This window comes from Geotrypetes seraphini, chromosome 2, assembly GCF_902459505.1.
Source record: "Geotrypetes seraphini chromosome 2, aGeoSer1.1, whole genome shotgun sequence".
Taxonomy (NCBI): Eukaryota; Metazoa; Chordata; class Amphibia; order Gymnophiona; family Dermophiidae; genus Geotrypetes; species Geotrypetes seraphini.
Genome location: NC_047085.1, coordinates 104,489,573 through 104,516,943, shown reverse-complemented (window position 1 = coordinate 104,516,943; position 27,371 = coordinate 104,489,573). Strand labels below are relative to the sequence as shown.

The window sequence follows — 27,371 nt, the reverse complement described above, 5'->3', positions numbered from 1 at the left end:
TTATATCTGCTGTCTATATTTTGCACTATGATCCCCTTTTACTAAACCGCAATAGTGTTTTTTAGCGCAGGGAGCCTATGAGCGTCGAGAGCAGTGCTGGGCATTTAGCGCAGTTCCCTGCGCTAAAAACTGCTATTGTGGTTTAATAAAAAGGATGGGGGGTATATTTGTCTATTTTTGTATGGTTGTTACTGAGGTGACAATGCATAGAGTCATCTGCCTTGACCTCTTTGAAATAAACCCAGAATAGGAATGATAATTAACATTTTCTCAGCGTATAGTGTGCTTTATGTTTTTTAATTTTATTGTTGGTAGATCATTTTGACTTGGTCATTTTAAAGTAGCTCGCAAGCCCAAAAAGATTGGGCACCTCTGAGCTAGAGCATTGAAGCTGTGTATTTCTATTTTATCCCCCCTTTTACAAAACTGTGGAGCGTTTTTTAGCGCCAGCCGTGGTGGTAGCAGCTCTGATGCTCAGAATTCTATGAGCGTCAGGGCTGTTACCACTGTGGCTAAAATCCACACTACAGTTTTGTAAAAGGGGGAGGGGTTAGTTTGTGATGACATATTCCATACTAGGCGAAGGTGTTTTCTGTGTTCTGTGTGTTCGAAAGACATGGTTTTCTGTTAGGATTGATGGTGTAGGATTGATCTGTGCTGGTCTGGCTTGTTTAGTTTTACAATGGGTGTATTGATGTACTGCTCACTGCAATATGTAAGATGCTGCCTTTTCCTAGGTACTCATGTGTGACATGTGGTTTGTTACTAAAAATCATGGTTTTTCTTACAGATGGGGGGGGGTGCCAAAAAATGATGGGCCCCGGGTGTTACATATGCTAGGTACGCCACTGTATATAAAGATACCAGAAAGCTGGCGTAGCAAAAACTTTAAGTAAATTGTTATTCTTACATTACATTACATTACATTAGTGATTTTTATTCCGCTTGTGCCTTGCGGTTCAAAGCGGATTACATAAGAAGAGAGCTGGACATTTCCAGGAGGGTACATGACATTGGAGAATACAGATTGAGGGCATAGACTTAATGACAGAGTGAGGGTGTAGACATAATAACAATGGAAGATAAATCAGGTTACAATACTATACATATCAAATATTCTGTTTCCATACTTTGGTAGGTAATCGGTTTCGGTAGGGTGAATTAGGTTCCAGGTATTTTTTTTTATTTATTTATTATTTTTTTATATGTATTTTTTGTCGATTGATGGTATGGTGCCAGGGAGTGAGCAAACCTGGTTGGTGGAAGAGGAGAGGGAGATTAGGTAGATTGTAAATACTTTTTGAAGAGCAGCGTTTTGATTTATTTACGGAATGCTTTGAAGTCAGATGTTGAGGTTAACAATCTAGTGATGGAGGGTTCGAGTTTTGCTGCATGTGTTGCTATGAGGTTATCATAAAGCTTTTTACGATGAGTGCCATTGAGTGGTGGATATGAGAATGGTGTCAGTGTTCTTCTTATTCTGGGTGGAAGGTTACGGTTTAGGCGATCGTTTAGATAGGCAGGTGCAGTACCGTTGAAAACTTTGAAAATTAGACAGTACAGTTTGAATTGAATTCTGGCTTTAATCGGTAGCCAATGTGAGTCTAGGTAGGCGTTGGTGATGTGGTCATATTTTCCGAGGGAGTAGATTAGTCTGAGAGCTGTGTTCTGAACGGTCTGTAGTTTTTTGATCATGTTTGTAGGGCATGGTAGATATAGGATATTGCAGTAGTCCACAAGACCTAGTACCAGGGATTGTACAATGATCCTGTAGTGTTCTTTGTCAAAGAATTTCCTTATTTTTCTTAGGTTGCGCATTGTGAAGAATGCTTTTTGGGTAGTTTTGTTGATTTGAGTCTGCATAGTGCAGCATCTGTCTATCAGCACTCCCAGGATTTTGAGGGAGGTTTGGATTGGGTATTTGATTGCTTTAATTTCCAGGTCTGTTATGGATGGGTTTTTGTCTGTTTCGAGCATTAAGAATTTGGTTTTGTCCGAGTTTAGTTTTAATTTGTGGTTTGTCATCCATTTTTCTACTTCGTTCAGTATTGTTCAGTATTCTTCTAAGTTTTGAGTATTTAACCCTCCCACAATTTCACGGGCACTCGTTTCAAGTTTATTGAGATTTTGATTTAAACACAATATCAAATATTTTCAATGCATATAACAAAAATAAATTTTGGGAAATAAATAAAACCATTTGAACAATAAACATACAAACATATCCATAGATGATTAAAATTACATAAGGAATACAAGGATAAACTACATTTGTTTAAAAATGTGTCCTCCGCGCCTGCTCATAAATTTGTGGAGTATGTAACTTGTCGCTTATGCATATTTTTTTTTGCACACACCTCATCAATCCTTAGAGGGATCATTGGTCTTGACAACTTTGAATAGTTTTCTGACATCTTCAAATTTCATCACCTCACTCGTCATTCCAATTTCCAGAGCATATTTATAAGTATGTTAAATAGTGCCTGTTCCAGTACAGATCCCTTTGGCACTCCACTATTTACCCTCCTCCACTGAGAAAAATGGCCATTTAACCCTACCCTCTGTTTTCTGACTAATCCACAACAGTATATTACCTCCTATCCCATGACTCTCAGAATTTTCTCAGGAGTCTCTGTAACTTTGTCAAAAGCTTTCTGAAAATCTAGATACACTATATCAACTGGCTCACCTTTATCCACATGTTTATTCCACCTTCAAAGAAATTAAGCAAATTGGTTAAACAAGACCTCCCTTAGCTGAACCCATGCTGACTCTGTCCTGTTAAATCTTGTTTATATACATATTCCTTAATTTTATTTTTATAATAGTTTTCACTATTGTGCCATCTATTTGCTGTCTTATAGCCTGCTCTTTTATTATATACTGATATACAGCTCTCATAATATCCTAGAATATTAAGTTAACTTCACGTATATGTTTAAGAACTGCAGTTTAAATTTTACTTTTTTTCCAACCTTAGGTCTGTCTTCCATCAGCGACCGGTTTAAAAGTTTGTACTCCATGACTCTTAGCTCACCTTGGAGGTTCACAGCCATTCTTAGCAATAACTTTGCATCATCAGTTGTTCCACCAGGCATTTACAATACTTTCAAACTCTGTATGCTATTAAGTCTGGTACAAACTTGTGATGAACAAAGAGAAAGTATGGATTACCTGGACCTTTTGGTTGTGACAAGCGACACTCTAATTGTGGACAGGTAAAATCATTTTAACTAAACAAGTATTATAGAAATAAGATAGTTAATATTGAAAAGCGCTTATATGGTCAGCAGTGGAGTTAACCTCATAAGTGCCTTTTTAAAATTTCAGGTGTTGAAAGAGATCATTTTGGCTATTTAAGGACTCCTTTTACTAAAGCATACTAAGCAGTTAATGCACAAATTAGTGCATGTTAACTGCTTCTGTATAAGAGTGCCAACTGTTATCAAGACAGAAAAGCTAGTGACTGCCAATGAAGCCTTATGGTGCCAAAGCCCAGTAAAAACTGGTTCTGAATTAAAATGGAACAAAAACAGATCAGAAGGAAAAATTGGGGTTAAAATCAAATTATACAGTATAAGAAAAAAGATGAAGTTTGTTTGCACTATGTTTTTTTTCTCTTTGAAACAAATTTTTCACTCAAATTGCTGACAAGATTTTATTTTTGTCTTTTATTTATTTTTTTTAGACTTTTGAGTTATAGTATTTGTCTAGTGCCTCGTGGCATACGCCATCTAACATTTAGTGAAATATTTGCCATTGTGACTAAAGATGAGCATGGGACTGGAACTGCCAGTATTCAAGCTGGTAGTGCCCTACTTGCTAAAGGTGGAATCTGTTTTATTGGAGAATTGTCTTCATACAAAAAAGATAAATTAGACCTTCTTCAGTCAGGTGAGCATATATTTCTTAATGTCCTGGTTTTCCAGTATGCACAACAGGAGATATTAGAATATCTCTGTAGCAGTTATAGACTTGATTGGTATTTTAAAAACAATACTAATTAGGAGTAACCAATTACAATAACAGGTAGGACACAAGAAACTATCATAAACTTGATTATGTCTGTTGAGTCACTGAGACTTCTAATAGCCACTAGACTATCAGGGCTTCTAAAGGTAGGCCTGGGTGGTAGTCAAGGGGTGAGCAGCCAAGGGGGACTTGCTGGCTGCTGGTGGGATGGGGGGCAGGCAACAGCTTTTGCTTCAGTTTTGGCCAAAACTGAGCTATGAATTTCAGCTACAGATTCGGTTTCAGACAAAACTAAAAACTCCATTTTTCTGACCCTTCCTGCTTTTTTGTCTCCCCAGATCAGATCTGGCCCAAAGACAAAAGTGTTTTTACTTTTTTTTTCCCTAAAACATACATCATTTTAAGATCATAAGAAAAGCCAAGCTGAGTCATGCAAAGGGTCATCAAACCTAGCATCCAGTCTTTCACAGTGGCCAGTCTAGGTCATAAATACTTGGTAGATCACAAAATGTAGGTCTGTTTCTTATAGTTCATTTCAAGGGCTAAACAGTGGCTGAAGTCTACATAGCTAGTAATTTTTTAATAAACTTTTTTCTCCAGGAACTTCTCCAAACTTCTTCTGAAATCCAATATGTTAGTCATCTTGATCAGATATTCCATAGCTTAATTATGCACTGTGTGAAGAAAAACCTGTTTATGATTTGTTTTCAATCTATTGATCATTAGATTAATGGAATGTTCGTTTTAGTGTTGTTTGTAGGTTAAATAACCATTCCCTATTTAACTGTTCTACCTCACTCATGATTTTACAGACTTCTGCCCTATCCCTTCTCAGTCATTTTTTTCTTCAAGCTGAAGAACCTAACTAGTTCAGCCTTTCTTACTAAGGTGGGAGGAGTTCTATCCCCTTTATAATGTCTGTTCCTCTTCTTGGAACCTTTTCTAGGTTTGCTATATCCTTTTTAAGATGGGATGATTAGAACTGCACACAATACTCAGCACATTCTGCCTCATTTCCTCCCTCCTTCAAGGGGGTCAGAGATTTCAGCCAGCAAACTATAAGCAACCTAGCTCAATCTCAGTGGTCTTTTCCTCTCTATCCTTCTCTGTCTAGATTTCTAACTCTACCTCTTCCCCTTACCAGGAAAGTGGATATAGCGCAAAAAAATAAGGTAAGAGAGTGATAGAGCCAGGAATGCTGATTTAATGGGACAGAGTCAGCATGAATTCAACCAAGGGAAGTCTTGTCTCGCCAATTTGCTTCATTTCTTTGAAGGCATAAATAAACATGTGGATAATGTATCTGTCAAAAGCTTTCTTAAAATCTAAAGTTCCTCAAGAGAGACTCCTGAGAAAATTAAAATATCATGGGATATGAAGCAATGTTCTGTTGTGGATTAGGAAATTGGTTATTGGACAGAAAAAGAGAGGTAGGGCTAAATGGACATTTTTCTCAATGGAAGGGGGTGAATAGTGGAGTGTCGCAGGATCTATACTGGAACAAGAACCACTGGAGTAGAACATCTAATTGCTGATTCACAAACAGGAATATTCATTAAGCTAAGCACTCAAAGGTTTTGAAATAAATGATTATAAAACTCTATTGTACAACTATCCTAGATTTAACATATTGGTATTTCTGTCTATATTGTTATGGTATTGAATTTTGAATATATTTCAAGTGAAAAATATGAAATGTTAACTTTTGAACAAAAGACATACTCAATTTTTTTTTCTACTAAACAGTCATTGTTCTGACTTAGTTTTAGATAGCAGGAACATTACAATGTTTATTCCTGGAAAGAAGTATGGAGAAGATGTGGATCAGCAGATTACTTTTCCAGTTCAGTGCAATTTCTGGTCTTTTGTTGCTGCGGATTCTTCTTCAACAAGACATGTACAAAAAGATACTCCCTTCATTGGTCAAATGGTAAAATACACTGTAGTGCTTGAAATACTACAATGGTAATATAAATACTTTTCGCACAGGTGATGTAGGACTAGATTCTATAAATGGAACCAAATTTGGGCACTGAAAAAAATGAGAACTGAGCTGTTGTAAATCTTTACACCTAAATTAGGCACAGATCTGCCATATTCTATTACACTGCATGCATATTCTAGGAATGCCCCTGACCCACCATGTCCCTTCCATGGCCACATCTCCTTGGTTCTGTGTGGAAATTTTACAAGCACATCTGGTCTGTATGAATCAGCATGGGTACCACCCTACTAAGCCTCTGGGCCAAGATGTCCATGAAGATTTTCATATCTTGATTGAGTAATGAAATGGGTCTGTAAGAGCCGACCTGTTCCAGATCTCTACCAGGCTTAGGTAGTACCACTACTGATGAATGACATTTTTCCGTCAAGAAATTACCCCATTATGTATTTCTTGGGCCATAGCTGCCAATGCAGGCCCCACCAGAAGTTTTAGGATCTTATAAAATTCAGGCCCCATACCTTGGGCAATTTTAGACAGCCAAAAGCTGCTTGAATTTCATCTACTCCAATAGGAGCATTCAGCAATTCCAATCACTCCAGTGTTACTTGAGGGAGGGCAATATCCCTAAAAAAAGTGTCACAACTGAGGGTGTTGGGGCTAATGCTGTACAGGTTTTTGTAAAAATGTATGAATTGGTCCATAATGGGTTGTGCGTGTATATGAACAACTCCTCCTTTGCCTCTAAGCCTAATGCAAGAGACCTTTCTCCTAGAGCGCACTAGATTAGCCAGAAATTTCCCAGCCTTGTTTCACCAATAATGTAATGTAATGTAATTTATTTCTTATATACCGCTAAACTTGCAATTTGTATTTGTAAACTTGGATATGAGAAAGGGCTCTGGCAGACAAGATACTGTCTATCTTTTTATGAAGTTCTAAATAGATACTTTTCTCAGCGCTAATGGGCCCAGAGTGAAATGCCTGATAGAATGCATGCAATTGGGAAGCCAACGAGAGAAGCTCCGCTTCATGTTTACTTCTTTTACTAGTTGTATATGTAATGATTTTGCCCCATAAGAAGGCCTTGGCTGCTTCCCAATAAATGGTGTTAGATACTTCTCCACCATTGAAGGTCGAATATTCCTGCCAAGTCTCCGTTAAGTAAATCCTAAAATCCCCGACTTGGTAGAGAGGGGGATTTAAGCGCCATTCTCGATGCAGTCAGTCAGACAGCCAGTGCATGTGAACAGAGACTGTGGAATGATCAGTAAAGACTGCATGAAGAATAGAGGACCTCTCCACCGTCCCCACCACAGATGCTGGAACCAACAGATAATCAATGCAAGAGAGACTGTCATGAACCTGTGAATGAAAAGTATAGTCCACCTCCCTGGGATGGTAGGTCTGCCATGCATCTTTTAAGTCCAGCTTGCTCCTATAATTCATGCAAGGCCCCCATACGGTCGGGCCTTGCATGAATTATAGGAGCAGGTTTGCAATCAATACTGGGATTACTAACCATGTTAAAGTCCCACGCCAAGATAAGCTTATAACTGGGAAATGTCAAAAGCTTTGCCAGCAGGGCTGAGAAAAATGAATGAGAAGACACATTTGGTATGTAGAGGTTGCCTCTGTAGCTCCCCAGCCAAGATCACAAACCGATCTTGAGAATCCTGCACAAAGGCTTTGCAGCTGGCCAAGCTTAAACAGAGCTCACTCACCCAAGATGGTGATGGAGCGGACACCTTCAAGAACCACGGTCAAAGTCCAAGAGGAAACAGTGCGGGAGCTTACCAAACATCTCTCGGTGTTGATTGATGACAAACTTTCCAAGTTCCAAGCCTCTGATGATGAGTTGGCTGTGGGAGAGATTAGGCATCTCTCACGTTGTTGTGGGTTTTTTTTTTTTTTTTTCATTTATTCTACACGTGTGCCCATCATTATAACCAGTGATGGGCACATGCAAATTTAGCAAGTCTTCGCTACTCTCCACCAATCTCATTTGCATGAGCGTTTTTTGGAGAATGGCTCACTTTTTAAAATTGCTACTATAATAGCTGCAACAGCAGCCTGACATTTTTTTATGCATTTAAAAAAAAATCTAGTCTGGAACCTCCTGCCCTACTTCCTGGTTCTGGAGCAGAACTGGCAGCTGTGAGAAAGTGCAGGAAGGTCTCACGATGACTGAATTTAAGTTTACAGCTGCTGTTACTGGGGTGTACACCAGATCTGAAACCTCACACCCTACTCTGCCGCTGCTGCTTTCCTGAACCAGCAGCAGTGAACTTTAAATTCAGTCATCGCAGAACCTTCCTGCCCCTCCCTGTGGCTGTCGCTCTACCCCCTCTGATGTCACTTCCTTGTTCCGGAGCAGAGCTGGCAGTGTGAGGAGGTGCAGCAAGGTACCCTGATTGATGACTGCATTCAAGTTAATAGCCACTGCTGCTGGTTTAGGAAAGCATACAGCAGCGGTGGGGAGGTGAAGGGGCAAGATACTCGATGGCATTGGGGTGGAGGGAGAAGGGAGAGAAAGGAGGCAAATGCTGATGGAATTGGTGTGCAGGGAGAGGAATAGCGAGACAAAAGGGGAAAGAATACTGGATGGAATTGGGTTGGAGGTAGAGAAAGGGGGCAGATGCTGATAGAAGTGGGGTGAAGGGAGAGACGAGGCAGATGCTGATGGAAGAGAGGTGGATGGAGAGAGATATAAAGGGCAAGTATTGGATGTTAGTGGGGAGGGGGTTCCTATGCTGGATTGAAGTAGAGATGGGAGAAAGAAGGGAGCAGATGCTGGATGGAAGTGGGGAAGAGAGAGAGAGAAAGGGGAGCAGATGCAGAAAGGAAGTGGGAGGAGAAAAAGAGGGGAGCAGACAATGGAAGTGGAGAAAGGGAGCAGATGCTAGATGGAGGTAGACAGAGAAGATGCTGGATGGAAGGGGTAAAGAAAGAGGGCACATGATGGAAGGAGGAGATAAATAACAAAGGGCACATGCTGAATGGGGGAAGAAGATAAAGTTAGTGAAATACTGGAGAGGGTGAGGGAAAGAAGTTTCAAGCTGTAGGTAGATACAGTGAAAAGAAACTGAGGACTGGGTAGTAAGAATTTAATCTAGACAGATGCAGAAAATAAATTTAGAAGGAAGGAAAGGGAAGGAAAAGAGAGTGAAATGCCAGATCATGGGGGTGTGGGAGAAGGAAAGGAGAGAGATGCCAGACCACTGTGGAGGGGAGGAAAGAAGATGGATGCCAGACCAATGGGGTGGAGGGAGAGATGGAAGGTGGAGGCAGACAGTTTCTGGAAGGGGCATAGAAAGAGAGAAGGTGCCATATAGAAGGGGCAGAGGGCAGACAGTGGATGTAAGGAAGAGAGTGAAGAGAAGATAAGGAAAGAAGACGCGAGAGAAGACGAGAGTAGAAAAAACATTTCTATTTATTTTTTTTGGTTTAGGATAAAGTAGTATTGTAACTGTGTTGATAAATATTTATAAATAGAAAATGGAAATAATGTGATCCTTTTATTGGACTAATTATAACACATTTTTGACTAATTCAGAGACCAAACACCCTTCCTCAGGTTAGAACAGGATACTGTAACAGCAGTATACTTTACTGACCTGAGAAGAGATTCTGGCATCTGAAAGCTAATTGAAAAATGTATTAGTCCAATAAAATGGTATTATCTTATTTTCCATTTTTGTTTTATTCCCCCCCCCCACACACACACCTTTTATGAAACTGTGACAATATTAGATCTGACGCTCAGAGGAATTCTATGAGCACCAGAGCTCATATGAATTACAGGTATTTTATATGATTTACTGCCATTATTAACAAAAAAAGTAAAATCAAAGTGGTTAACAATAGATAAAAATCAAAGAGAAATAATTAAAACACAATAAAATAACAGGGAAATGTGTGCTGTACAATTAACAATACTAGACACAAAATGACAAGGGCAGGAAAGGTTTACAATATCAAGAGGTAAAAACAGGAGGGGGGGGGGAAGTGAGAAGGCCAGCAATAAAAAAGGCTAACACAGTTTCATAAAAGCGACAGCGGTTATGAAGCCACTTTAGGGTTTTTTATCACCGGCAGTGGCAGTAAAAGCTCCGACACTCATAGAATTCATATGAGCATTGGAGCTTTTACTGCCACGGCCTGCAATAAAAAATTCTAACAAGCAAAAAAATCAAGGGAGGTGTGTTTTCAACCAATGATATAATCTTTATTGAGAAGAAAATAATAGTCCCAACAAGGATCCCTATTTCGGCGTATGGGAACGCCTTCCTCAGGGGACACTTTTGCTGAAAGTCACTAAGGATTGAAAACGCGTCAGTGGACAGTCAGCAGCATTCAGCATTCGTTTTGATAGTGCTCTGAATGCTGCTGACTGTCCACTGACACATTTTCAATCCTTAGTGACTTTCAGCAAAAGTGTCCCCTGAGGAAAGCGTTCCCATAAGCCGAAACAGGGATCCTTGTTGAGACTATTATTTTCTTCTCAATAAAGATTATATCATTGGTTGAAAAGACGCCTCCCTTGCCTTTTTTGCTTGCTAGTCTATACCCCTAGGCAAGGTGTTCTTCTACCTGTTTGTCCGATAAAAAAATCCTAAGGTAGGTAAGGGGTTGTTATTTCTTAATTTGTTAAATGATGATTGCTATTTCTCTTTTTTTTTTTTTTCAAATTTACATCTGCTATCTTTATATTTTGCACAATATTAGGGGACGTGCTTCACTGTTTCTGTGGTGTTGCATTGAATGCAGAGTCCAGCTCCTTGGTAGTTTAGTTTAACTTTTGTCTACATATTTCAATCCCCCCCCCCTTTTACAAAACCATAGCGCGGGTTTTAGCAGTTTTAGTGGTAACAGCTCCAATGCTCATAGGACTTCTATGAGCGTCGGAGCTGTTACTGCCGCTAAAAACCACACTACGGTTTTATAAAAAGGGGGGGGGGGTTAGTTTGTGATTACATATTCCATATCGGGTAGTGTTTTCTGTGTGTATGAAAGACATGGTTCTTTGTTAGCATTGACTGTTCAGAATCAATCTGTACTAGTCTGGCTTGTTTAGTTTTACAATGGGTGTATTGATGTTCTACTACTCACTGCAGTATGTAAGATGCTGCCTTTTCCTAGATATGTTCTTGTTGTGCAATGTGTGGATTGTTACTAAAAATCATGTTTTTCATATAGATGAAGGGGGTGTCAAAAAATGATTGGCCCCGAGCGTCACATATGCTAGGTACTGAATGTAAATATACTTAACCTGGGAGAAGAGAAATTTACATTTAAAAGAGTTTTTCCTCTCTCTCTGATGTAGGATTTAAGTTTTGCCCCTGCTAATCTTGTAGATGATTTTGGACTTTTGATTCACTGTAATGAATCATCCCTTTACCATCCAGTTCTTCCACTTGTGCATCACAGTTTGAGGAATGCAATGGATCCAGAAGGACCTCTCAATGCAGTTTTTCCACAGTTCACAACACAAGATTATGCAGAGGTAACATTGTATATATTTTGTGATTAAATACAGGTTGCAAATAAATGTCAGACCATGAACTATAGTACTCATGAACCACACCTAATGTGATAAAGGCTCCCAATGGCACCGACCCTTCCCTTGTTTCCATTCCCCTGTCCATCTCCTTCCCAGATTTCCTCTCAAATTCAAAACTCATGTCTGAGTCTGGAGCAGAGATGGACTTTGTGGATATCTACATTCTAAGGTGTGAGCAGGGGCTATGTCTTTAATTTCAGGTGCACTATGATTTGCACTCCCACCCATCTGCCCTTGCTAATGAAAATAATTTATTCTGTATGTTAAATATTATTGTATCACATTTGTAAAATGTCAAAAGCAGTGAGCATAGAAGAGGCCTAATTTGCAACAGCACTACAGGTTATCATCTAGCTTAATTTAACATATCAGGACAGGGTTTGGAAAAGAGTTAACTATTGACTCAGGCTGACAATTGTATATCCCTACCCCCTCCTGTTCCACCCTTATAGAAAGTGTGATTATTGGTGGACCCATCTCCCCTTATTATATGTTTTCTGCAGATTGTTATTTTTTTTTAATTTAAAAAATTTATATACCACATACAATTATGCGGTTTCCATATCACACATAAAATCTTGTTTCCCTACAATTGTCACATATAACATAGACATGCAGGTTTGGCAGATTGGATACTTTAACAGGTTAGAAATATTAAAAATATTGAATAATGATTAATTTGGAGGCATGATTTCAGTTTGTCAGAACCCAGCTGTATTACATTTGATAATCATTGTAAATACTTCAGTGGCAAGACCATTTCTTTAAATGTACACCTATTCCTTATTTTGCCCTGAGTTTCCATATAAGTAATCTCTTGATCTCTCCACTGTTATACAATTCCTGGCAGCTGGTAGGCCAGGAACAGTGGCGTAGTGAGTGAGGGGTGGGGGAGCGGATTGCCCCAGGCACCATCTTGGTTGGGGCACCAGCACCTCTCCGCCATGCCACGCTTGTGCCCTCCCCCTATGCCTCTTTAAATCTTCACCAGCACGAGCAACTTCTCTGGGCTGCTGCTCACGCCGGCCTGGTTCCACTCTAAAATCACTTCTTGGTCACAGAGCCAGGAAGTGACAAAAGAGGGAAAGCCAACGCCAGTGCAAGCAGCAGGCCAAAGAAGTTGCTCGCACAGGTGAAGATTTAAAGAGACATGGAGAGAAGAGAGGGTGCAAGTGTGGGGTGGGAAAGGGGCAGGGCACCTACTACCCTTGCTACACCACTAGCCAGGAGTATTTTTAATAAAGAACAGACAGACATAAATGACCCCAAATTATCCCTGTCAACAGCTATCCAAGTTGTAAATATAAAGAAAAAGCATACTTCAAATTGTATGCAAATCCTAGAAGTCTGAAAAATAGAATGATAAATTTAGATTGCATTGCGGTAAATGAAGAATTAGATACCATAAGCATCTTAGAAGCCTAGTAGAAGAAGGAAAACCAATGGAACACTGTGATACAAGGGAACAAATAATACTGAAATGGCAGGGTGAATCAAATTGCTGGAAAGATGATGCTATATTTAAGGTTGGCCATAGAGTCAAGCCCAACCATGCCTGGATACAGATACATGTTCTGCAGGAAAACCCACATGTGATAGGGAAGAGCAATCATGATGACGGTATACTACCATCTACCTGGGCATGATGAAGAAATGCTAACAGAAATTACAAAGGCTAAAAAATAAATTTTGTAACAATAATAATGGGAGATTTCAATATCCCACTATTTATTGAGTAAATGTCTCATCAAGTAAATTTCTAGATGCCATAGTTGGTCTTAGAACAGTCTAGCATGGAAATTATTTTAGATTTAATCCTTACTGGTAACACAGGACTTGGTGTAAGGGATAATAGTGGCGAGGCTGCACATGCTCAGATTTTTGCACTTAATTTTGAGCTCTGAAAGAGCAATCTGTTCCAGCATTTGTCAGCTGGCATCACCAGCATGTTTGTTGGATTAATCCTGCTGTCTATGGAAAACATCTGTTACATTTGAGAAACAATATTTATGGCTAAATACCTTTGAAAGTGTTGTGTTTTTTTTTTAATGAAAAGAAAGTTGAACTTCACGTAGTTTTATATTTTCTGGATATTTCTCCAATAGTCTTACTCATATGCTGAAATTATTTACTCAGCTTATTGATTTTGCTAAAAATCTGGAAGTAGAATTTAGCCCAGCAGTTGAAAAACTTATTCATGGCTATTATTTAGCAAGTCGAAGGGTCAGAACTAATTCCACGCATGGATCTAAAGTTTCTGCTTCTGCACTCAAAAATCTGTAAGTCTTTAAATTCATCTGTTATAAAGTATATCAGTATATAAATACAGTGTTCCCTTATAAACTTTGGTTATTGGAAGCTTAAGTGTAATTAAGGGTAATTCTTGAACTTTGTTGTAGTGAGTGGGGAGTGTTTGGCACAGTCGTAAAAGCTACAGCCTCAGCACCCTGAGGTTATGGGTTCAAATCCCTCACTGCTCCTTGTGACCCTGGGCAAGTCACTTAATCCCTCTATTTCCCCAGGTACAGTAGATAGAGTTTGAGCCCGCCGGGACAAATAAAAGTACCTGAATGTAAAACCACTTAGGATATAAGTGGTATATTAAATAAATAAACAATAAAACTTCTGCTATAAGAAATTATATTGGCCCATAAGGTTCCTATTATCTATTCTGTTGTTCATTTTTCTGTATTGTATTATTATATGTTGATCTGAAATACTTGCTCATAATGAATTAAGAACATAAGAACTGCCATCTCCGGATCAGACCCATGGTCCATCGAGTCCGGCGATCCACACACGCGGAGGCCCAGTCAGGTGTACACCTGATGTAGTTTTAGTCACCCATATCCCTCTATGCCTCTCGTAAGGAGATGTGCATCTAATTTGCCTTTGAATCCCAGCACAGTGGATTCCTTAATAACCTCCTTTGGGAAAGCATTCCAGGCGTCTACCACTCGCTGCGTAAAGCAGAACTTCCTGACATTTGTCCTGGACTTGTCCCCCCTTAGCTTCAAACCATGTCCTCTTGTCCGTGTCGCGTTGGACAATGTAAATAATTTATTTTCCTGCTCTATTTTATCGATGCCTTTCAGCATTTTGAACGTCTCCTCTTCTCAAGGGAGAACAGTCCCAGTTTCTTGAGTCGTTCCTCATATTCCAAGTTCTCCATACCTCTTATTAACTTCGTTGCTCGTCTCTGCACCCTCTCCAGCAGTTTTATATCCTTCTTTAGGTTGGGAGACCAATGTTGGACACAGTATTCCAAGTGTGGTCTGACCATTGCTCTATAAAGCGGCATTATGACTTTCTCCGATCTACTCGTGATTCCTTTCGTTATCATGCCTAACATTCTGTTTGCTTTCTTTGCCGCTGCCGCGCATTGTGCCGACGGCTTCAGGGTCCTATCTATCAGTACACCCAGGTCCTTTTCTTGTTCGCTCTTACCCAGAGTTGCGCCTGACATTTTATACTCGTGTTCCTTATTCTTACTACCTAAATGCATTACTTTGCATTTCTCCACGTTGAACTTCATCTGCCATTGTTCTGCCCATTTCTCTAACTGATACAAGTCGCTCTGGAGTTCCTCGCTATCCTCCTGCGATCTGATTGCCCGGCATAGCTTTGTGTCGTCTGCAAACTTAATGATCTCACTGGATATTCCGTCTTCCAGGTCATTGATATAAATATTAAATAGGATCGGCCCAAGCACTGAGCCCTGGGGCACACCACTAGTCACTTTCTCCCAGTCTGAGAACTTCCCATTTATGCCCACTCTCTGCTTTCTTTTTTCCAGCCATTTGCCTATCCACCTTTGTATATCTCCCTCTATTCCATGGCTTTGTAGTTTCCTGAGAAGTCTTTCATGTGGAACTTTGTCGAATGCTTTCTGGAAGTCCAAATATATTATGTCCACCGGCATTCCACTATCAATTTGCTTGTTCACGGTCTCAAAAAATTGAAGTAAATTCGTTAAACATGATTTCCCTTTCCTGAACCCATGTTGACTGGGTTTCATCAAGTCGTGTGTATCTAGGTGCCGGACTATGCTATCCTTGATCAGTGCTTCAACCATCTTTCCAGGGACAGACGTAAGGCTCACAGGTCTGTAGTTGCCCGGTTCCCCTCTCGATCCTTTTTTGAAAATTGGCGTGACATTCGCTATCTTCCAGTCCTCTGGTATCTGTCCAGTTCTGATTGTCAGATTGGCAAGTTTTTGCAATAGCTCTCCGATTTCAACCTTCAATTCCTTTAAAACTCTCGGGTGAATTCCATCCGGTCCAGGGGATTTGTCACTTTTAAGTTTGTCGATCTGGTAGTATATCTGGTCCAACTCCACTTCAACTGTGATGAGGCTGTCTTCTATTACTCCACTAAACACTTTCACTGCTTCTGGTATTTTAGCGGTATCCTCCTCCGTAAAGACGGACGCAAAGAAGGAATTTAGTTTGTCTGCAATTTGTTTATCTTCCTTGATGTACCCTTTTCTTCCCTGGTCGTCCAGGGGTCCCACTGCCTCTTTTGCGGGTTTTTTTCCCTTTCACGTATCTAAAGAAGGGTTTGAAGTTTTTGGCCTCTTGCGCTATTTTTTCCTCATAGTCCTTTTTGGCATCCCTCACCGCCTTGTGACATTTCTTCTGATCAATTAGTTACCAAAGATAAAATATGAGCAAACCATAACATATGATAGCATGTGGTTCTTAAGTTTTCTTTTTGTTTCATCTACCTATATTTTTCAATACAAATGTTTGTTTTCCCAATTTGTTATTTAAATTAAAACCAAACTATACTGAGATCCATTTTTTTGCCTTTTATGATTGTTTTTAGGCTTGCTTTTCTGAAGTAGCCCAAGAAAACTGGAAGGCTGTTTGTAGCTATTATACATACTATTATACATGCTATATTAGATTCTTAAATTTGTAATTTTTCAATTTGTATTTTGTATTTCTTATCTTTTCATTACATTTCATTCTCTTATTTAGGGCTGTAGTATGATTAAAATTTATAATAGCAATTAATGGTATATTATTTTTTCCCCAGCTATAGCTCCTTGTGACGTCTGCTCAGTCACAAGTAAAGGTTGTCTCTGATGCAACTTCCGGTTGCGTCAGAGATGACCTTTATTGCAGAAACACGCAGCTTCAACGCTCTAGCTCAGGGGTGCCCACACTTATTGGGCTTACGAGCTACTTTTAAAATGACCAAGTCAAAATGATCTATCAACAATAAAAGTTTAAAAAAAACACAAAGCACACTGTACGCTGAGAAAATGTTAATTATCATTCCTATTCTGGGTTTTTTTCAAAGAGGTCAAGGCAGATGACTCTATGCACTGTCACCTAAGTAACAACCATACAAAAATAGGCAAATACCCCCCCCTCCGTTTTTACTAAAGCACAATAGCAGTTTTTAGCGCAGGGAGCTGCGCTGAATGCCCTGGGCTGCTCTCGACGCTCATAGGCTCCCTGCGCTAAAAAATGCTATTGTGGTTTAGTAAAAGGGGGGCCATAGTGCAAAATATAGACAACAGATATAAATTCAGACACATTTTGATCACTAAATTGAAAATAAAATCATTTTTCCTACCTTTGTTATCTGGTGATTTCATGAGTCTCTGGTTGCACTTTCTTCTTCTGACTGTGCATCCAATCTTTCTTCCCTTCTTTCAGCCTGTATGCTTCCTCTCCTCCAGACCTCATTCCCTCCCCCAACTTTTTCTTCCTCTCTTTTCTTTCTCCCTGCCTCCCTTTCTTTTTTTCTCTTCATGCCCCCTTTTTTTTTCTGTTTCCCTTCTTTCCTTCTGTCTCCCTGCCTGCCCCTTTTCTTTCTTTCTCCCTGCCCTCCACCAAGCCACTGCTGCCACCTTTGGGGAACAGGCCCCCAAGCCGCCGCCGCTATCAGGTAACAGGCCCAAAAGCCGCCGCAGCCCCAAGCTCTCCCTGCTTCCCTGCATCAGGCCGACCAACATTCCTCTCCCCGACATCAATTCTGCTGTCGGAGAGAAAGTTCCGGCCCAGCCAGGCAGCGATTGGCTGGCCCGAACTTCCTCTCCGACGGCAGAATTGACATCGGGGAGAGGAAGGCTGATTGGCCCAGTAGAATTTTCTGGACTTTGCCGGCTGTGCACCCCCCCTAAGGCTGCACCCAGGGCGGACCGTCCCCCCCACTTGGTACGCCACTGCAAATCTAGTAATAAACTCAATCACATACTCCATATAACCCACTCTAAAACTTCTAGGAATGAAAATAGACAGATGCTGTACCATGCAGCCGCAAATCAATAAAACAATACAAAAATCATTCGCGGTCATGAGAAACTTAAGGCAAGTTCAAAAATTCTTCGACAGAACACAATTCCAGCTCTTGGTCCAGTCCCTAGTCCTAGGTCTTCTAGACTACTGCAACATACTCTATCTCCCCTGCCCCGCAACTTTGATAAAACAACTACAAACAGTTCAAAACACAGCGCTAAGACTTATCTATTCACTGAGGAAACATGACCATATCACAGCAGCATACCTCGATTCACACTGGCTCCCAATACAAGCAAGAGTACAATTCAAATTCTACTGCCTATCATTTAAAACCATAAATGGAGACAGCCCAGCCTACCTAAACAGGTAGGCTGGGCTGTCTCCATTTATGGCCTAATCCAAACTACCTCAACCAGACATAGGAGAACCCACAAACCGTTCATGCATCCCCCAATCAGAGATGTCAAATGAAAAAAAACTGTACGATGGCCTTCTAGCCACACAAGCAGCAAAACTAGACTACCAATTCTCCAATTTACTTATAATGACTCCAGACTACAAATTGTTCAGAAAAGAAATAAAAACCATCCTATTCAAGAAATCCTTGAAGACAAACTAACACCGCAAGATTCATCCCCAAATCTCTAAAGCAACTCGCTCTACTCTTCAATTGCTCTGGAAATGGCCAGATAACTCCTTTTGTAATCCGCCTTGAACTGCAAGGTAATGGCAGAATAGAAATCACTAATGTAATATAATGTAATGTACTCTGCAAGTAAGGGTAGGGGGGGAGGAGGATCTTAAAGCTGTTGTGATAATGGTAAATGAGCAATTTATTTATGTATTCGGTTTTCTATACCGTTTTCCCAAAGGAGCTCAGAACAGTTTAATTTATTCAGGTACTCAAAATATTTTTCCTTGTGTGTCCCACCAGGCTCACAATCTATCTAATGTACCTGGGTAAGGGGGGGAGGATTAAGTGACTTGCCCAGGGTCACAAGTAGTAGCGTGGATTTGAACCAACAACCTCAGGGTGCTGAGACTGTAGCTTTAACCACTGAACCACTCTCTGTCATAAGAACATAAGAGTTGCCATACTGGGACAGACCGAAGGTCCATCAAGCCCAGTGGCCAACCCAGATCACAAATATCTGGCAAGTTCCCAAGGAGAAAACCAGAAAGACCAATAGAAAATAGAGTCTATAGGCATGGTTCACTGAGTCAAATGCAGCTAATAAATCTCGGGATACCAGGAAGGCAATATTGCCATTTACCATAAATTTCACTGAAGGAGACGAGGATGATTTCTCCATTGTGATTGGTGCCAAATTCTGATTGTCAAGGATGGAATACCTGAATTGTTTCCATATAAGAAAACAGACGATCAATTTTTTTCGGTGAGTTTAATTGAAGTTCCATCATTCAGATAGGTGAGATTGGAAGAATACAGAGACAGTATATATGGTGAAAGCTCCAAAATTGTAGTGTGACAAGCTCAGCTAGTATTGACAGTTCATATAGATTAACTCGTTTTTCATTTTGTATTTTATCAAGTGTCAGTCACTTCAACCCCTCTAGAGGAATTTGGCAACTTATTAATGGAATTTAGTCTTCTTTCCACTACTACTACTACTACTTATCATTTCTATAGCACTACCAGATACATACATTGCTCATACACTATACACACAAGAGACAGGACCTACTCATAAGAGCTTACATCTAATTATGACAAACAAATATGACAAATAAGATTTCAAATAAACAAGCATTGCCTTTTACTCTATGGATTCAATGTCACCCATTTCTGTTAAGGATTGGGACTCAAAGTTATCTTTTGGTTCTTCTCTATCAGATTGTTAAGCCCACCTTTTTATTTTTAAGGAAATATTTTTAGAATAGGCGAGCAAAGATTCTATACTCATGACACAAATAGATTACTGCAATGCTTCATTAGTGGGATGTTCCATTATTTCAAATGAATTGGCTGCAGTTGATTGGAAGCACAGCGATCAGACTGTTGTTTGATGCTAAGGTTAGGGATCACATGACATGGCTCTTGAGAGAACAATAATAGCTGCCAGTTGCTGTCCAAATCAAATACAAAATTTTAGTTTTGGTTCATCAGGCAGTAGTTCCTGGCAAGCTACAATATTTGCATTCGGTATTAAATCTATATCAGTCCATCAGACAACTAAGGTCTTAACACTCTGGCACTATTACTCAAGTAAGACAGCTTTTTACTACTACTATTACTATTATTTCTATAGCACTACCAGACGCACAGCTTTTTACTACTTACTATTACTATTATTTCTATAGCACTACCAGACGCACAAAGCGCTGCACAGTCACAAAGAATAAGAAAACAGTCCCTGCTCGAAAGAGCTTACAATCTAAACGGGTGAGACAGACAGACATTGTAGCACCTTCTATTTGGAACACATTACTGTTGAATCTGAGGATGAAGACCATGGTCCTAAGATTTAAAAAGCTCTGAAAACAACAATCTTTTGACTGTTAATGGTATTAATTATAGTGGTGGTAACAGGATGATGGGGTTTCTAAACATTTTTTTCATCATTGTCTCCATTTTCTGTTGATTAGCATGTTTTGTTTGGTAATTGATTGTTGTGCTATTATCATTCTGCTCCTTTTGTTATCTTGTGTTGTTTTTTGCATTTATTATTGTTTGCTTCTCAGAATGGATATCTTTTAGTGTACAAATATTACTGTAGTAAACAAAAGTATAAAGAATTGTAAGATAATGCAGTATATAGATATTTTAATAAATACACAAAAATACAATTCAATTAGTCAAATAACATCCACAAAATATTTTAGGTTTATTGTGATATTCTCCCCTAAAATAATGGATCTTTTTATATTGTAAACTGTCTTGATATACTTTTGTTTGAAAGGTGGTATATCAAATGTTCTTGTACAATCCCACTCTATTCCTGGACTAATGGTTCTTCTGTTATGGCCGCCTGCTGTTACGTCCCACTAGTCCAGGAATAGAGTGGGATTGTATAAGAATGAAATATTAGATTCTTACCTTTCCTAATCTGAAGTGCCAGATGAAGACTTAAAGACCAGTAATTCAGCTATTTGGTCAGTATTGGATCCAACACTGATGAGGACACATTCAGTGAAGAGAATAATTTATTTAAGGAAGCAAGAGTAAGGCATACCACAGAAAAGTGGACAATAAAAAAGCATAATAGAGATGGAGGAATGGTAGACCCTGATTGATTTTCAGAGGGTTGTGTTCATGAGGAGCTAGCTAAATTAAAGGTAGACAAAGTGATGGGGCCAGATGGTGTACGAAGGTGCTGAAGGAACTTAGGAAAGTTCTGGTGGCTCCACTGACTGACCTTTTCAATGCTTCTCTAGAGTCGGGGGGTGGTACTGGATAAGGGCAGATGTGGTCCTTCTACACAAAAGTGGAAGGAAGAAGTAGGGAATTAAAGGCCAGTAAGTCTGACTTCTATGGTAAGAAAATTAATGGAAACGCTTTTAAAACAAAGAATGGTAAAGTTTCTGGAATCCGGTGGATTACAGTACCAGAGGCAACATGAATTCACTAGAGGTAGGTCTTGTCAGACAAATCTGATCAGTTTCTTTGACTGGGTGACCAGACAATTTGATAGAGAGATTGCACTAGGTATGGTGTATTTAGATTTTAGCAAAGCCTTGGACAGTGTTCCACATAGAAGTCTAATAAATAAACTAAGTGCCCTCGAGATGGGCCCCAAAGTGACAGACTGGGTCAAGATGACAGAGGGTAGTGGTTAATAGAGATCACCCTGAGGATGTTACCAGTGGTGTGCCTCAAGGTTCTGTTCTTGGGCCTGTTCTTATTAACATTTTTATAAGCGATATTGCTGAAGGGCTGTCAAATAAGATTTGCCTCTTTGTGGATGATGCCAAAATCTGCAATAGAGTAGACACCCCAGATGGTGTGAATAACATGAAGATCTAGCGAATCTTAAAGAATGGTCTGAAATTTGGCAGCTAAAATTTAATGTTAAGAAATGCAAGGTCGTGCATTTGGGCTGCAAAAACCCGAATGAACGGTACAATTTAGGGGGTGACGAACTTATGTGCACGACAGAAGAGCGGAACTTGGGTGTGACTGTATGCAATGATCTTAAGGTGGCCAAATAGGTTGAAAAGGTGACAGTGAGGAGGTATGGCCAGTAAGAAAAAGGAAGTATTGATCAGTAGTGTAGCAAGGGTGAGAGGTGCATGGGGCAGTGCTGCTCCTCCCCCACCCTTATCTCCACCCCTAATCCTTCGCCGATCCCCCTGCCACACATGCTCCTCTTCCCTTCCGATGTACCGCTAGTTGAAGTTGTTGCTCGCGGCGGTCAACCACTTGCTCCTTGCAACTCCATCGGCTCTCCCTATGACGTCACTTCCTATGTGCAGCACCTGGAAGTGACGTCAGTGGGAGAGTCAATGAGGTCACTAGGAGCACATGGTTAACCACAACTTCAACTAGAGGTATGGGAAAGGGAAGGGGGTGCACACATGGGGAGAAGTGGGAAGAGGTGGGGGTGAAGAGGAGGGGTGCTGGTGCCCCCACCAACATGGCACCCATGGCAGACCACCCTCCTCACCTCCCCCTTACTACACCACTGGTATTAATGCCCCTTTATAAGACCCTGGTGAGACCTCATTTAGAATATTAACATAGAAACATAGAAGATAACGGCAGAAAAGGGCTACAGCCCATCAAGTCTGCCCACTCTGCTTACCCACCCCCTGTCTATGCCTTAATGACCCAATTTCCTTATCTTGACCCTCGTAGGGATCCCACATGGGTATCCCATTTATTCTTAAAGTCTGGCACGCTGTCTGCCTCGATCACCTGCACTGGAAGCTTGTTCCAATGATCAACCACTCTCTCTGTGAAGAAATACTTTCTGGTGTCGCCATGAAATTTTCCGCCCCTGAGTTTGAGCGGGTGCCCTCTTGTGGCCGAGGGTCCCTTGAGAAAGAAAATATCATCTTCCACTTCGACACGTCCCGTGAGGTACTTAAATGTTTCGATCATGTCTCCCCTCTCCCTACGTTCCTCAAGAGTGTAGAGCTGCAATTTGTTCAGTCTCTCTTTGTACGAGAGACCCTTGAGCCCCGAGATCATCCTGGTGGCCGTCCGTTGAACCGATTCAATTCTGCGCACATCTTTACTGTAATGTGGCCTCCAGAATTGCACACAGTACTCCAGATGAGGTCTCACCATGGCCCTGTACAACGGCATTATGACTTCAGGCTTTCGGCTGACGAAACTTCTATTGATACAACCCAATATCTGCCTTGCCTTAGATGAAGCCTTCTCCACTTCATTGGCAGTTTTCATGTCTGCACTGATGATTACTCCTAAATCTCGTTCTGCTGAAGTCCTAGTTAAAGTTTCTCTGTTCAAGAAGTACGTCCTGCATGGATTTCCGCTTCCGAGGTGTATGACCTTACATTTCTTAGCATTGAAGCCTAGCTGCCAGGTTGAGGACCAACTTTCTAATGTAAGCAGGTCCTGCGCCATATAATTCTGTAAACTGCATTCACTTACTATATTACATAGTTTGGCGTCATTGGCGAATAGTGTTATTTTACCTTGAAGCCCTTGAGTCAGATCCCCTATGAATATGTTGAAAAGGAGTGGACCCAGGACCGAGCCCTGCGGCACTCCACTGGTCACCTCCGATGTTTTAGAGAGGGTACCATTAACCACCACCCTCTGAAGTCTGCCACTCAGCCAATCATTGACCCATGCAGTTAGTGTCTCTCCTAACCCCATCGATTCCATCTTGCTTAGCAGCCTGCGGTGTGGGACACTGTCAAAAGCTTTACTGAAGTCCAGGTACACGACGTCCAAAGACTCTCCCAAGTCCAACTTTCTTGTTACCCAGTCAAAGAAGCTGATGAGATTGGATTGGCAGGACCTACCCTTGGTGAATCCATGCTGACTGGGATCCCGAAGATTCCCTTCATTCAAGATCGTGTCCAATTTGCTTTTAATTAGTGTTTCCATGAGTTTGCACACTATTGATGTGAGACTCACCGGTCTATAATTCACAGCCTCTGCCCTGCAACCCTTTTTATGCAGAGGAACGACATTAGCTAATTTCCAGTCCAGGGGAACTTTCCCCTTACTTAGGGAGAGATTGAATAGCTCAGCCAACGGTTTCACCAGGACATCGCTCAATTCTCTGAGCACTCTTGGGTGCAAATTGTCTGGTCCCATGGCTTTGTTCACCTTGAGTCTTGCCAGTTCACTGTAAACTTCACCTGGTGTAAACTCAAAATTCTGAAACGGGTCTTCTGTGCTTTGTGTTGCCTTCAACTGCGGACCGTGTCCCGGTGCCTCACAGGTGAAGACTGAGCAGAAGTATTCATTCAGTAGTTCGGCTTTATCGGAATCTGCTTCCACGTAACTTCCGTCCGGTCTTCTAAGGCGTACTATCCCGCCTGTGTTCCTTTTTCTGTCACTAATATACCTGAAGGAGGATTTGTCCCCCTTTTTAATGTTTTTTGCCAGAATTTCTTCCACTCTAAGTTTTGCCTCCCTAACTGCCATTTTGACCGCTGTAGACCTGGTCCTATATTCTACTTTTGCCTCTCTTTTCTCCGTGCGCTTGTAGGAGAGAAACGCTTTTTTCTTCTCCTTAATGAGGTGCGAGATCTCCGCGGTGAACCATTGGGGTTTATTGTTTCTTTGTCGTTTATTTACTGATTTTATGAAGCGGCTAGTTGCTTCATGTATGGTTGATTTCAGTGTTAACCACTTAGCTTCTACATCATCGGTCTCCGCTTGGTCCTGCAGCGTCTGATGGACGAAATCTCCCACGCGTGCGAAGTCTGTGCCCCGGAAATTGAGTACCTTTGTTTTCGTGTTTGATCTAGGGAAGCCTTTCCTAAGGTTGAACCATACTATGTTGTGGTCGCTGGAGGCTAGCATATTTCCTACTGAGACCTCTGAGACGCTTTCCCCGTTGGTGAGTACCAGGTCGAGGATCGCCTGGGCCCTAGTGGGCTCCGTTACCATTTGTTTGAGATGTGCTCCCTTTATGGAGGTTAAGAGCCTCCTGCTACCGCTGGTTGTCGCTGAAAATGAGTTCCAGTCTGCATCAGGCATATTGAAGTCCCCTAGCAGTACAGCTTCTCCTCGTAGAGTGATATTCTCTATGTCTTCAATTAATTCTGCGTCCATGTCTTCCAGTTGTCTTGGGGGTCTGTATACCACACCTAGATACAAGCATTTTTCTCTGCCTCTTGCCAGGTTTACCCAGAGGGACTCCCCGGTGTACTTGACATCTGTGATCCTGGTGGTTTTGATGTCCTCTTTAATGTATAGAGCTACTCCCCCTCCTAACCTGCTCTCTCTGTCCTGACGAAGTAGATTGTAGCCCGGTATAGCCATATCCCACCCATGTGAGTCCGTGAACCAAGTTTCAGATATTGCCACCACATCTAGGTCGGAATTCCTTATTTCAGCCTCCAATTCTAGAATTTTGTTACCTAAACTGTGTGCATTGACATACATGGCCCTCCATATCTTTTGTTTGCTAAGTCCCTGTGAGGCGTATCCTACCCGAGTCGGTGGGACTCCCAAAGAACTGTTTGCAATGTGGGTACTTACCTTGGACATGGAAGCGGAGTTTTGACTCACCTCATCAGGATAATTCCTTTCTGCACTAATATGTGAATGGGTACCCTCCCCCGACTTACCTAGTTTAAAGCCCTGTGAAGCAGGCGGGCTAGTCGGTGTCCGAAGACGTTCTTACCCCTACTGGTCAGATGGAGTCCGTCTGGTCCCTGAAGTCCTTGTAGCGCTTCCCCATGGTTTAGGAATCCGAAGTTCATATCCCAGCACCATCCCTGTAGCCACTCGTTCGTCCTCAGGATACGTTCATCTCTGGCTCTTCCCTTGCCTCTAACTGGGAGGATCGATGAGAAAACCACCTGCGCTCCTGTCCGCTTCAGCCTCTCACCCAGTGCTCCAAAGTCTCTGGTGATGGTCTCCGGTGTGTTCCTGGCAGTGTCGTTGGTTCCTATGTGGACAAGAAGCATAGGAAAGTGGTCTCGGGGCGTGAGTAGTCTATCCAGACTGGCGGTGACATCTTGTATCCTGTACAATTCTGGAGACCACACCTTCAAAAAGATATAAAAAGGATGGTACATGGTCTATGTCATAAGGTATATGGGGACAGACTTAAAGATCTCAATATGTATACTTTAAAGGAAAGGCGGGAGAGAGAAATTATAATATTATAATTATTTTTCTTATGCTTTTCTTATGTACTTTAGTTTTTAATTAATTCTTCATTCACCTATATTTTCTGCTATGTACTCTAGTCTTAATTATATGTGAACAGCTACAGACAAGGGTTGGCTCAGTTGATCCGTTTAGCAACTTTGAGTTTACGCCCAGCAGTGTCTACGGTGAGCTGTCAAAGCTCAAGGTTAACAAAGCAATGGGGCCGGACAACCTGCACCCCAGGGTGCTTAGGGAGCTGAGTGATGTCTTGGCGGAGCCACTGTCCGCGCTCTTCAACCTCTCCCTTAGTACAGGCAGCGTCCCGTTGGACTGGAGGACGGCTAACGTCATTCCACTCCACAAGAAAGGCTCAAAGATGGAGACAGCAAACTACAGACCAGTGAGTCTAACATCGATAGTGAGCAAACTAATGGAAACTCTAATCAAACACCAATTAGATAAGATCTGGATGAGGAGAATCTACGGGATCCCCGACAACATGGATTTACTAAGGGGAGATCCTGCCAATCCAACCTGATCAGCTTCTTTGACTGGGTAACGGGGAAGCTGGATATTGGGGAGTCCCTGGACATCGTGTACCTGGACTTTAGCAAAGCATTCGATAGCGTACCACACCGCAGGTTACTGAGCAAGATGAGTTCTATAGGATTAGGTAACACATTGACGAAATGGGTTGGGAGCTGGCTTGGAGGTAGGCTCCAAAGGGTGGTGGTGAACGGCACCCCCTCCGAAATGACGGAGGTGATTAGTGGAGTACCACAGGGTTCAGTCTTGGGCCCAATCCTATTCAACATCTTTATAAGAGACTTGGCAGAAGGGCTTCGAGGTAAAATAACATTATTCGCCGATGAAGCCAAACTGAGTAATGTAGTGGGCAAATGCACAACAGACGAAGATTCAGTGCCCGACAACATGATGCACGACCTACTCCTACTGGAGCGATGGTCTAGGACATGGCAACTCAACTTCAGTGCCAAAAAATGCAAAGTTATGCACCTGGGCAGCCAGAATCCATGCAAGTCTTATACCCTTAATGGCGAGATCCTAGCAAAAACGGTAGCAGAACGAGACTTGGGGGTAATCGTCAGTGAGGACATGAAGTCTGCCAATCAAGTGGAGCAGGCTTCGTCCAAGGCAAGACAAATCATGGGCTGCATACGAAGGGGTTTCGTCAGTCGTAAGGCGGAAGTCATTATGCCATTGTATAGATCCATGGTGAGGCCCCACCTGGAATACTGTGTGCAATTCTGGAGGCCGCATTATCGCAAGGATGTGCTGAGACTGGAGTCGGTGCAAAGAATGGCCACCCGGATGGTCTTGGGACTCAAGGATCTACCATACGAAAAACGGCTT

At 41.4% G+C, this 27,371-nt stretch overlaps 1 protein-coding gene across 1 annotated transcript in view; it reads left to right on the top strand.

Moving 5' to 3' along the window:
• The window catches only part of MCMDC2 (minichromosome maintenance domain containing 2), an 89,706-nt gene that overhangs the window by 56,106 nt on the left and 6,229 nt on the right, over positions 1–27,371 (top strand). The window contains exons 8-12 of the mRNA XM_033934257.1: positions 2,981–3,218; positions 3,689–3,894; positions 5,736–5,902; positions 11,241–11,420; positions 13,614–13,756. Coding sequence (XP_033790148.1) covers positions 2,981–3,218; positions 3,689–3,894; positions 5,736–5,902; positions 11,241–11,420; positions 13,614–13,756 — 934 coding nt within the window. The remainder of the gene's footprint in view (positions 1–2,980; positions 3,219–3,688; positions 3,895–5,735; positions 5,903–11,240; positions 11,421–13,613; positions 13,757–27,371) is intronic.